General features: G+C 30.7%; 1 protein-coding gene across 1 annotated transcript; it reads right to left on the minus strand.

Moving 5' to 3' along the window:
* Positions 1–4,808: 4,808 nt before the first annotated feature.
* LOC129317601 (uncharacterized) lies at positions 4,809–11,024 on the minus strand. Its single transcript, XM_054961930.1, has 7 exons — positions 9,860–11,024; positions 9,010–9,126; positions 8,518–8,696; positions 8,338–8,431; positions 7,584–7,661; positions 7,377–7,478; positions 4,809–5,235 (listed from the first exon to the last, which is right to left on the minus strand). The coding sequence occupies exons 1-7, from the start codon at positions 10,349–10,351 to the stop codon at positions 5,110–5,112; spliced, it is 1,188 nt and encodes a 395-aa protein (XP_054817905.1). The 5' UTR covers positions 10,352–11,024; the 3' UTR covers positions 4,809–5,109.
* Positions 11,025–13,641: the final 2,617 nt, after the last annotated feature.

Here is a 13,641-nt window from a genome sequence, read left to right on the forward strand (position 1 = left end):
CTCCCTCTCAAAACTTCTCTCTCGTTGTCGGTTTTCTCTCGTCCCCCTCATCACTGTCACTGCTCTCTCATTGTCCATCCGCTCTTTTTGACTCTCCTTCTGTTTTTGAAATCTCCTTCTTCACTCGGTCTCCTCTCCCCCTCTCCGTCTCTCTCTTGCTTCAACCTCCAGAACCTAGCTCTCTCGTTCTCAGTTTTTTCTCTCGTTCCAACCTCTAGAAGTAAAAATCAGGTCCTCCTCTTTTTCTTTCGGTCAGCTCTCTTTAATCGCTGAAGCCACCATCTTTTTCTCTTTCGTGCACGTCTGGCTTTGTTCTTTGGCTTTTGCTCTCTCCTTTCTCCATTTTTCGTCCGTGCTGTGTGCTGCTTCTGTGCTCTGTTTTTTTTTTTCTTTTGTTTTTTTTTTTTTGCAACATGCATCTCTGTGTTTTCTTCGGCGTGTACCTTTGGTCTTCTGTTATGCGTCTGCTGCTCTGCTCTGTCTGCTGCGTGCGTGCGTGCATCTCTGGTTTTTTTTTTCTTTTCTTCTGCTGGCCGAAAGTGTATGTGTGTGCGTGTTCTGCTCTTTGCTTCTTCATACGCGATCGTTTGCTCTCTCTCTCTCTCTCTCTCTCTGCGTTTTCGTCTGCTGTGTGAGTGCTGCGTTTCTGCTCTTCTGTATTTTTGTTTCTCACTGTCTTCATGCGTGCAGCCAGAGCAGTTCAAGGAAATAAGGGTGAAATGTTATGTTCTTTTTCTCCTATCTCTGCCCGCGTGAGTGTGTTTATGTCTGCTCCTCTCTTTCGTTTTTTTTTTTTATTTGTTTTCCAAACTCTTTTTTTTTAAGTATTAGTCTCAAAAATTAGATTAGAATAGGAAATCTGATTTTGAGTTGAGCAAGAATATCTTTTATCTTCTTTTTTTTAAATGAAAAATAACAAGATTTAAGGAGAGAAATTTTAAATTAACTCTCAAAAATTGATTCCCAATATTTTAAATTATTGAGATAATTTAAAAGAGATTTTGCAAGGTTCAAGCAAGATTTTTTTTTTATTTTCAAAATTGATTCTAAGGACCAATTTATTTATCTTCTTTATGTTATTATTATTATATATTTTTTTGAAAATAAAATCCTAAAAAGGAATAAATTTTATTTTTGTATTTTTATATTTTTTGGTTTTTTAATAAACTAAAAGAAATAAAATCCTAGCCAACAAAAGATTATCTAAAATAAAATTAAATCCTATTAATTAAATTTTTTTTGTTTTGAAAATATAATCCTAAAAAGGATTAAATTTCATTTTTGTATTTATATATATATATATTTTTGGTTATTTATTATTATTTTTATTAAATTTAAAAAATTCTCAGACAAAATACAATGTTCACACCCATGGATTTCAATCACCACTACAGCTTATCACAAGCTTTCTTTCTCAACTCACCCGCTCAATATGCCAATTTGAACACATTTGATACAATTTAGTCATTTAGTACGATTTGACCAAAAGTATGTTTTTACTACTTATAACTATATTTAGCCATAAATTCTTTTTAATTTATCCATTATAAGTCTATTACTACTCAATTATCCCTTAACATCACCTCAACTAATCTCATTTCACTCAAATGAGATTTTGACTCTAATTTCCTCTTGCTTAGGGCCAAATCGAGCCTATGGATTCAAAGTTCTATCTTTCAGTTCTAAACCAGTCACAAAGCTCTAATTTAACTCTCAAGAATTTTTTTATTACTATTGAGAAAGAATCAAACCCCTAAAATTTCACTGATTTAATTTCTATATAACTCATATTTAGAGAAATTTGGGTTGAATGAAAGGTAAGAGTTATACGTTGCTTACCCACTAAGTTATTGATCAGAAACACCTTACAGTGACATTAAATGGCTTGCCCTAGCATATCAACCTTTCTCCTCTTCTCCTCTCATGCGTTTCTGATTTCTCCTTTCTGAAAATCACCTAAAATTTACAACTTAAGGGGTCATTTGCTGGTCCATGCATCGCGGCGCATACAACACAAGTCACGAAGCGTGGCATGGTGAGAATAATTCTCACCACGTGCACTTGCTTCGACTCGAAACATGATCCTTCCACCCATATTTGTTCACACAACATCCCAATGAGCCAAACTATTAAGTAATCATCCAAAGCTCTAATCACACACTAATTACCACTTTACCCTTAATTAACAACCAATCACAGAAATAAAAAATTCAAGATGTTAAAATTTTTCTATGGCTAAAAAAAATATAGGAGGAAAGGGGATCCCCTTATTTAATCCCTTTAGAGGGTTCATAAACACATGTTTAATCCCTTTAGAGTCCAAAGTACCTAGGTCAAGATAGTATTAATACATTTCATAATCAAATTCTTCATCTCTTCCTTCATTTCCATTTCCAATAAGATCCCCCAAACAAAATCCCATCTGAGCCTATCATAAGCCTTCTATAAATCTATCTTTATGACAAAAAAAAAAAAACCTTCTTTACTCTCATATTCTTCATACTACGAATCAACTCCTAACCCACCACAAGGTTATCCTAAATGTGTCTTCCATGAACAAAACTCACCTAATTGGGGGCCACCGAATTACTACGAAAAGGTTTTATCCTATTTACCAAAATCTTAGGAATAACATTATAGGGAACATTACACAATGCAATAGGGCTCATCTACTTTATAGTTTTAGGCTTATCAACTTTAGAAACAAATAGAACAAGCGTTCCATTGATATCTTTCATCTCCCTTTCCCCTTTCCAATAAGCCCTAATAGCTTCACACACATCCTTCCAAACAATCTTCAAATCATTCTAAAAATATGCAACTAGAAAACCATCTACACCGCGAGCCTTGAAAGCTCCAATAAAAAAAATGGCATTAGTAATCTCCTCATCAATCAAAGGCTTGCACATATCAACCTAAAGATTGTCATCAATGTGAGGATAACTATGAGTCAATATCACACCCCCTATCTCACCCCATTCATCAGCAAACAGCCCCTTAAAAAATGAAGTAGCCATGTTTCTAAGCTCACGCAATTCTTCCTCCCACTTAAGTGTTATCTAAGGTTTCAAAAACTGGATCAAATTGACCGATTAGACTAGGAATCAATTATCAGTTCGGTCCGAGTGAGGTAGAAAAATTAAAGAATAATCAAACCAGTCAACTAATCAATGAATAAGAAAAACCGTAAAAACCAAACAGTTGATAGGTTTGGCCGGTTTAAGAGATGGTATCCGAGAAAAAAAAAATGGAAGAAAGGGTTGAGACCATGAGAGAAAAGATGAAGATAAGAAGGATGAAAGAGATTTTTTAAAAAATAAGAAGACATTCTGCAGCAAAAAATCACCTTAAATTTGTCTTTTCAGTCACAAAACTACACGATTTATGATAAAGCCACTAGACAAGATGAAAGTGAAGCTGCAATTCAACGAGACCCTCAGCAGAGAGGGGAAGGAAAGAAGAAGACGAATGTGTCATCTCAAAGAAAGAATGCATTGTGTCAGTCTTACGGATCAATTTCCTTAATTTCTCTGCTGTACGATTTTTTCCTCTTTTCACCTGAATGGCCCCATTTTAATATTATTAAATATTAATATATTGGAGAATGGAACAAAAGGCGAGAAGCAATCTAGGATGAGAGGGAGTTAAAAACATCTATTTATGAATTCATGTTAATATTATTAAATACTATTGATGCTTATAAAAAAATAGGAAGATGAAATGAAACCTTCTAAAATACTATTATTTTAAATAAAAAATTATAAACAGCTTTTAATTTTCTTATCTTTATATAAATATTTTTATTTAAATGTTAATCTTTATGATTATAGATGAATTTATCTTACGATTTTTAAATATATAATTTAAAATATATTAAATTAATTAAAATTGGTTCGATCATTAACCCTTAAATCAGTCCATTATCTAGATTAATCTCCGATCCAATTTTTAAAACCTTATGATTATCAGATCATCGTTATTAGCAAGAATACAAATAAATAATTAAAAACATTAAATTATTTAAATAATATCTTGTTAAAATATTAATACTTTAATATTTTCTAATATAAATATTATTATTACTTACAAATCTTTACATATAATTTTAAAAATTACAAAAAAAAGACCTAGAAAATTACAGCATAAGACCCAAAAAAATTACATAAAAAAACCTTATAAGAAAATTATTACTAATTAAACTCCTTAAATTATAAATAAATTTTAGTAGACTAATGTTATTTCTTATTTATATAAAATATAAAAAAATATTATTTTAATCAATCACTTTGATTGACTATCAAGTGATTATTAAACTACCAATGCTGGAAATATTAAAAAGTAATTAAAAATAATATTCGTTTTAATAAAATCTCGTTAAAATATTTTAATATTTAATAATTTAAATATTATTATTTATAAAATATTCATTCAAAAATTATAAATCACTTAAATATTCACAATTTAACTAGTTTTTCAGAAATTTATGGATGATTTGTAAATTAAGATAGTATAATAAATTACAAGTCTTCTACCAAAAAAAAAACCTAATGAAAAAGTAATAATATTCCTTAAAATATTATTTAGGAAGAATATTGTACCATTTTTTACTGTAAGTGCTCAACGTTTCTTTAAAAAAAATTAAGGGTAAATTAAGTCTTTGACCCAAAATTCAAAACTCCAAACTAGATCTCACTGAGCCCATATACAGTCCAAAAATCCATAACTCAAATTCCATGTACAATATGACCTCCAATCCAATAGTAATAATACTGATGATTTTGTTGGCCCTAAAAAAAAAGAAGCCATGATTAACAAATCAAAAACAAGGCAGTGAAATTTCACAATGCCCTCATTTGAATTGCATTATAATTCAGGAGTTTTAGATGTACCCGCTGCAAATTTTTACACTAATCACCTCCAGAGTACAACATCTTGTTTTTATAAAAAAAAAAAATTGACAAGAAAAGAAAGAAAGAGAAAGAAAAAAAAGGCCCTAAGCACATTCTGCTGAGGCAGCGGAGATAGCCTACTAGAAAGGTTGGATGATTTGTTCTGAACCTTTTTTTTTTTTAAAGAGTAAACGATTGATTCAATGAATGTTATGTGGCATCAACTTTTAAGGGAATTCAAGCGTCTGAACCTCTCATCAAGTTCCTTCATCACTTCAGGTTCCTGCTTTTTTCTTTCCTTTGATATTGTGTTGCTTGTCATTGAACCTATCTTCTCAAATGCCACCTGTATCCAAACAAACATACAATTAACAATAACTCTTCTATGCTTCGTTTCATGCGAGGAGAAACACATGCCATAAAGCAACAGTTGAGATATGTGATTTTATTATCATTATTCAGCAATAATTATTTTCTCTATTATTTATTAAGACATAAAAGACAAATCACATCTTTTCATTTCTCATTCCAATCTATCTATTACGCATGCCAAACCAGTGCACATTGGAGGGCAATGGAAAGAAGTTGCACAGATATCAAAGCAACATTTTTTTTACAGCATCTATTATATTCTTGTTATTGAATATATAATATGGTTCCTCTAGTCAGAAAGATTTTTTTAGTCATATTTACAAGTCACGTGATTAATTTTTTATTATAATATTTTCTTTTACCCTTGATTAAGTGTTGGTGAGAGAAAGTATCTTATTAAAAGATGTATATTTAATAGAAATAAAGTTGAAGATTTATTAAATTTTCAGACAGAGTTAATGATTTTTATGATTTTATTTAGTTCCAATAAAAAATATAACGGAAGTAATTTATGAGTATGATAAGAGGAGTATTCTTATAAATGAATCCAAATCCTCACTCCTAAGGGATGGGTCTCACCCCCTCTATCTCCTCTCTCCTCACTATATCTTCTTTATGTAAGGAGGAGATCCACTCTGTCATTATCATCCAATAGTGTTTTTTTTTTTCAATTAGATTTTTCTCATGTAGGGTCACGAGTCATTTCTCATCACTATTCATCTTGAGCAAACATACTAGGAATGGTAAAATCAGTTTGACAATGCACAATCCATGTAAAACTGTTGTGTCATCCTTTTCCCCCTTATTTTGGTTTTTCACACTCGAGAGTTTTGAAACAATCATTCACGATGAAAAATTCGTGGATGAACCTTATTTATAAGAGATAGATAGACTTGGTCAATTATCAACAAATATGTGACATTGGCATGTTAGAAATAGAACACATTGAATTGTTTCTGTAACGTGCTTGCATATCTTATTCATGACTTGCTTGATCTAACTATCATAAATCTATTTCAGACCAAATCATCCAAGAATCATTGACTCAACTCCATTTTCATCAAATTCAACACAAGAAACAGTGTAGTCTATTTGCTGATGGTTGTAACAATTTGTTGATTACTCCCTCCATCTATATATAAGGTGTTTTTAACCAAATCTCGCATACCAATAAAGGTTTGTTATTTAATTGAACTCACATAAAAACACAATAATTTTTCAGTTTTAGCCCTAATAATATCATGATGGTGGTAGAGAAAACATACAATTAATGATCTATTTTATTTTTCAAAACAAAGGTAAAATTATTTAATTACTCAAAAATATCATTGTCAGCCCCTATATTTAGGGACAAAATAAACTTCTAGAAAACAATTTATATATAGAGATGGAGGGAGTATATACTTGTGCACGCATGCGCCTGTTTAATTCTTGTACAGATACTGACAAATCTGAGCTACTAGAGCAACCTTCAGGCATTTAATTTGGGGAATTCCAACCACAAATAGTTCCACGCATTTCAGTGAAAAACTTGATCCCAAGTTATTTTGCATTAACAGGAGATGATGTATACTATTAGAATTGAAGTCAAGAACTACTCACTCTACCTCCAACTACCTCACCAGAATCAAGAAAAAGTAGTTAAATTATTAACTTTGTTTGAAAATATAATAAACTTTCAATTTTACCTAAAAATAAAAAATTTTCAAATTTGCATTATATTCTCTCTCATAATAAATGAGTTTAAATAAAGGTAATATTGGAAAAACATAATTAATACCCCATAATATGCCTTATATTAAGGACCAAAAAATATTCCTAGAAGGTGCCCTATAATAGAAACTAGAGGAAGCATACTGATAAGACAATTTATTTTGAGCCTAGTTACAAACTTGAGGTATATCATCCAAAGGAAGAAGATATCTAGCATAAGCACATAATTGTTTCAAATTACAGACATGCCACAATATGAAGTCAGGATAAAATATATAGTATGTTATATTCGATTTGAAATAAGGTAACATATTTAAGATGAGTTTCATTCATTTATTGATCAAAATATGGTTCTTTATTCGAGCATTGAAGCTTAATATATCAGAAAAGGAATTATCTTACAGTTAGCAAATCATCGGGATCAAATAGGTGATGAGTGGTCCTCTGCAGAACGTTGATTACTTCGCCTACATGGCGGGTTAGAAGCAACTCATTTTCCTTCATCTGCAATTATAAGTCACAACAGTTCAAGCATCTCTTCTTATTATAATCTGTCATGCTAATGAGTAAGAATCCACAACCATGAAAGACAAAAGCTAAACTTACTACCTTAAATATTGCCAAAGCCACATTAAATATCACTTTGGCTCCCTCATAGAAAAGAACATCCCAAACTCGCAGAGTTGTCTGATTAAGAAAAGAAACCCAAAGAAGAATTGTCAATAATAAGAAAACTAAGGCCTAATTACAAAATTTGAAAAATTAACTTTAGAAGATATAACACTTTTTTGAACGTTGAAATAAAATGAAACCATAAAACACATGATGCATTTACATATATATCAGTAGCATGAAAATATTGCAAAACGAAGGAAGTAGTTATGTTATACTCCCTCCATTTCTATTTGTAGGAGAAAAAAACTGGATTACACAGTTTAAAAAAATTGATTAACAATATTAATTATATCTGAAAATAAAAAAATTAGATTATAATACCCTTTATTAATTGTGTTAATCAATCCTTCATTAATTGTTTTCTTATGACTATGAATGATAAAATTATGAGGGGCAATTTAAGAAGTTTGCATTAAATGCCCATTTAAAAATGTGATTTTGCTTATATAAAAAAACAAGTTAAAAGTGATAGTTTCTATTTTAAATAGAAATGGAGGGAGTAGTTGTTTTTCATAGAAATGTAACATTTCCATTTTAGACCAAATTTCATGAAAGTATTTCATTATATTTTGAAAGTGTATTCATTAATTGTAACACTGAGCTTCAGTTCAAATAGGTGAAAATGCAATCTCTCCGTTGAACAATTTAATGCATAGCATATTGCAGCAGCAGCAGCATCATTTCTAACCTCTGATGGCAAGCTCTTTGAAAAGAGGCAAAGGAACCACTCGGTGGCAACAAGGGAGACATCAAAGTCCATAGATTCCAGATGACTAGCTATCCTGCATTTTTCCTTTAATTTTTTTAGAAAATACTGAAAAAAAAGCTACTACATTACAAAGATCTATAGGTTTTTAAATTCACATACCTCGGGCATTTCTTAGCAAGTAAGTCTTTGAACACTCTTTGTTCAACATGGCATCCTGATAAGTTGTTTGTGTAACAATCATTCACCAAGACATTTTCCAACAGGACTGCTAGCATCCAGAACGCTTCTTCCTCAGTCTTCATGACAAGCAACAACAATGCTGCAACATAATTTAACCCCTGGATTGATAGCAGTTTAGAGTAAGAAACAAAGAAAATTTAACATTGGTGATTCATATACCTGAAGTACTATTGAACTTCTTAGTTACAAAGGATTTAGGATCTACTTTGCACAAGAATAATAAAAGAAGAAGAAGAAGAAGAAGAAACAATTGAAAGAAAGTGAACCTCATCGGAAAGACATTTTCTTCATTTTAAGAATCAGTATATAGTTCACAATATGAATATATAAAAAATTTCCTTCCAAACAGAAAGAGCTATCAGAAAAAACAATACTTAATAAGAAGAGGAAGGACATGGAAGCAAATTTCACCTGACAATACCCAACATCAGAATCACGGAAAGAGTAGCCAACAAGAACTCGCCTAAGAGCAGCATGCCCATCTGGTGTGTCCAACCATGGGTGACCAGGGAAGGTTCGTGGTAGGTCCTGTACATATGCATACAGAATGACTGTAAGAAAAATAACACACAGCAAGTGTAGTCATTTTTACAAGAAGACGCATTTGATACCTTGATAACAGCCCCTTATACAAGCCCAGAAAGTTCACAATGCTGGGTAAAACGCAATAACATCCCAAAGACATGAAAATACAGAAGTCACAAACTAATTTGATTACCATTCTTCAAAATATGCTAATGACCACACAAGTGGATAATAATCAGCATGTAGTCAGGATACAAGTGGCCTTAACCAAATTCATATTCTCAAACATATGTATGCACATTGACATGAGCTAAAGCCCATATAATGAAGTTTTTACCAAAAAAATAAATAAATAAATAGCACGCACAGTTGTTTCAACTCTCAAAGGCCTTTCTTAACTCAAAGCTGAAAATTTTGAATAAAAGGACATCAATGATAACCAATTAACCAGACCCATAGGTCCAACAAAATTTGCAGCAAGACGGGTCTGAACTTCACCATAAAAAAAATGAAAAGACAGGTTATGCAAACTTGATGAGAACTCTGATCACGAACGAAATCTTCACTCAGACCAAAGTATGGTCCTAAATAATTGTAAAAGATCCACATATATGCAACTTCTTGTCTTTAATGAGGAAATCCAGCAAGAAAGGTTAAACCCCACAATTAATGTCCAGAACTAGAAATAGAAACACATCTCAATCCTGTGATTATCACAGTTATCATCAGTACTCACTTGATCTATCTGTCGAGTGGCTGCAGTGACCTTGCCCTCTGTGGCCTTTGTTAGATCATCATAATAGCTCTCAGGAACCGTAGACTTCTTCTTAGCCGCCCCTGACAAAGAGAACCAAACCTTAGGCCGAAGAACCGGAGGGATTCCTTGCCTAATTAACTTCTTCAGAGTGATGGCATTTGTTAGTACAGAGAGTTTCAAGGAAGACTTAAGGGCACTGCTGGTGCCCCCTTGGCCAATAGTACAATGCAAATACCAATTTGCACCTTTGCTAGCTTCCAACGCCCACCATACCCGATTCCTTTCTCTCACCTTCTCTCTAACCTCGTTTAACACATTAACATCATCCACATTTCCTTCAACAGTGAACCCATAAAGGTCTTGAAATTTTACTGTGAGATTTGCCCTTCTGGAATGGATGCTAGGCCTCAGAATTGGTATTTGGGATTGGTATTCCAGGGCAAGGTCTATTTTGCTTTGAGTTCCATACATTTTCTCGAGCGATACAATGATAAATCAAGAAAAAAATGAAGGGCAGAGAGAGAGAAAGAGAGGGTGGTTTAGGGATTGAGACAAAAACAAAATCGTCTCTGAAGGACCTTGTCAAATGAGAAAAATTCTACCGATCTGAAGGCATGAATATGTAGACCTTAATGAATAATTGAATACATAGGATTTGGATTAGGTGAAGAGAGGCTGCAAAAGAATAAAAAAAATGTCCTAATAATGGGTCCAACAAGAAATGACGAAAAGAAAAGGGGATTTCAAAATTTACAGCAGAAGAACATCAAAACCATCCTCTAGCACCATTACAAAGCTCGAAAGAGCTCTCATCTCTGCTACAAGGTCATCAATCAGAATAAGAATGGGAAAGACAAATAATCAGGGAAAATGATAAGTAAAGCCCAGAAAAAACATCAACGTGACAACAACAGAGAGAAGGGAAAATCTGAACAGAATTTTCTGATTCATAAAATTAATAAATTGGGAATGGAAAAGAATCGATTTTAATTCTTAGAGAGCGAGGATGATGACGGCAACAAGACAGTTATCGTCTTTCTCCGATTATGGAGCGGACATCGAAACTTACGACAATGACTACCAGGAGGAGGAAAAATAGGTGGGGAATGATAGATACGATTGGCCTGCTGGCTCCAGTGCAAATCAAGAAATGTAGTCAAAATATTTTCTCTGGTTTGATTTTTGTTTTAATTTAAATTTAAAATCAAAATTAATTGAAATTGGAGAACGTTAAAGAAGAAGGTTCATCAATAATCATGCTACGGGTAATAGTAGCTCGTAGGTCAATGGCTTGATATCGGAGTAACATCAAATCCGAAATGACCATAATCTCCTTTTAATTTTGTTTATTGAAAATGTGATAACAAATTTTTGCATCTTGGCAATTAAATATATATATATATATATATATTTCTGGGAAAGAAATTGACTAAAATATTTGAAAATTTTTTTAAAATATCAAGTTAAAAAATTGGTTAAATCAATATAAAATGTAAATTTTGTAAAAGTGCATAGTATTCATAAATTGTTATTTTTTATAGCAAAAAGTTTTAGAGAAAAAAGATGTTGAATTACATTGTCTCAATATTTTTAAATAGATATAATTTTGGAACATTGAAAACTTAATAAATATTGTGTTCTTATTGAATTATTTTTATATATTCTTTATTTCTAATTTATTTTGAAGAAAAAATGGTAAAACAAATTTGATATAAATTAATCTAGAGATATATTATTTATCTATGAGTGAAAAAGTAAAATTCTATTTGAACCCTAAGAAGCATATGAAGGGTGTGTATGAAAATCCTTGACCATGAATCTTAACTATAACATTATATGTTGATTTGTATATACAAAAGTTCACGGGGATTGAAGTTGATTTGTTGTGTAAAAATTTGTCCGAAAATAGTGATCATACATATAAAAGATATTTTTTCTATTTAAAAATATAAAATATTTTTTGAAAAGTTAGATGTTAAAAAATGTAAAATATTTTTAGTCCTTTCGAGGTGTAATCATTGCTTTTTTTTCAAAAGTGCCCATATTAATAATGATTTTATATTTATTATAGGGTGTTTAACAAGGGTAAATATAAAAAAATAGGATTAGTTAAAAAGTAGGTAACTATTTTATTGAAGGGTGAGAGTCAGTTAAAAATACTTTATATTTTTAAATAAAGAAAGTATTATTATTAATTAGTTAGTAGTTGAAGAAATTAGTATACAAAATAACACTTGTTGGGTTCACGTTTTAAATGCCGTCTGGTTTACAGTTGACATTGGGTCATATTGCCTTTTTTTTTGGGCAATTGAATGTTTGGCTTTATTATTAAATATCAATGAGTTTAATGACAATCATATGAACAAATTTAATAAATTTTAATTTGTTCTCTCTACTCTAAGAAAAATTTCCTTATTGCTAGCAATAAGCCAATGACACTTCTGATACTAAAAACAAAAGTACGTTTAACAAAGTATGATTCATGGATCAATTTAAAAGTCATATAAATTATAAAACGTAATTTCGAATTTTAAATTATAAAATTTAAATGAATAAATGAATAAAGATTATCAGACCAAAAATGTAATTTTATAAGTACAACTTGTGATAGCTAATTTGTGGGTGTTAATAGAATTAGTCATGCCCGATTGGTGCATTATTTGATTTATATTTTGGGGTAGCCTGAGAATTGGGATTAGAAATGTGTTATATATTCAAAGGAACGTGTTGTAAAGTCAACATCCAAGTTCTGTGGAAAATTATCCTAAAACAAAAAGTTCAACATATTTGGGTAAAGAGAAGAGAATAGTTCAAAAATAAATAATAATGATAATACTGTAATAATTGTAATAAATAAAATAAAACTCCCTAAACGTGCATGCAGTATATTGAGCTTGTATTAAATAAAATTAAAATTAAAATATATCAATAATATCTTATGCAAGATTTGATAAAAAGATTCTTACAATGTCACAGTTCTATCTTACTTTTCTCCTAAAACAAAATATAAATTCCCTTTATTTAATATTATAAGACATTTTTAAAATATGATGTTTAGAATATAAGGTATTTTTAATTTTTTAAGTGTAATTAATAAGGTTTTTTTAAAAAATACAATAATATAACATATTTAATGTCTTAAAATTCTAACTATTTGATTAAATAAAAAATTACATTCAAGGACAAAAAAATATGATGAAGATGTTTAATGACTTTTAAATGTCTTGTTTTCAGTGGTGATTTTTTTTTAATTATCATTTTAAAAAGTTCAAGGTTGAAAGTCACTGTTAAAAGTTTTTTTTTAATGATGAAATTCACTTGTTTAATTTTTAATACAAAGTTACTGAAAAACCGTATAAGAAAACTAAGATCAAGTCATATCCATGAGCATAAAAGTTTGTACAATCAAAAATAGATTGTCATATATTATAATATTAAAATTCTCTTTTGAAGTTTTATTAGCCAAAAGGTCGACACATCTATTTATTTTTTTATATATATGATCAAAAATGGTTACTCAATCCATCACAATAAGATATAAAATTTGCTTTGTAAACAATGGTTTGTGTTTGAAGCTGTTTAGCTTAGCCATGGCTTGTAGGAAGAGATATTGTAGAGACATTGATTGGTTTGACCTCAATTTGGATTAATTGAATATCAGTGCAATCTTCTAGAAATTGAAGCGTGTTTACAAAGGGAAAATATTGTTTATCACTAGAAGAATTACATAATGCGAAAAAATTAATTTTTATCATAATCTC

Source organism: Prosopis cineraria, unplaced genomic scaffold (genome assembly GCF_029017545.1).
Source record: "Prosopis cineraria cultivar Desert tree isolate PC_DT_omini unplaced genomic scaffold, ASM2901754v1 PC8, whole genome shotgun sequence".
NCBI lineage: Eukaryota > Viridiplantae > Streptophyta > Magnoliopsida > Fabales > Fabaceae > Prosopis > Prosopis cineraria.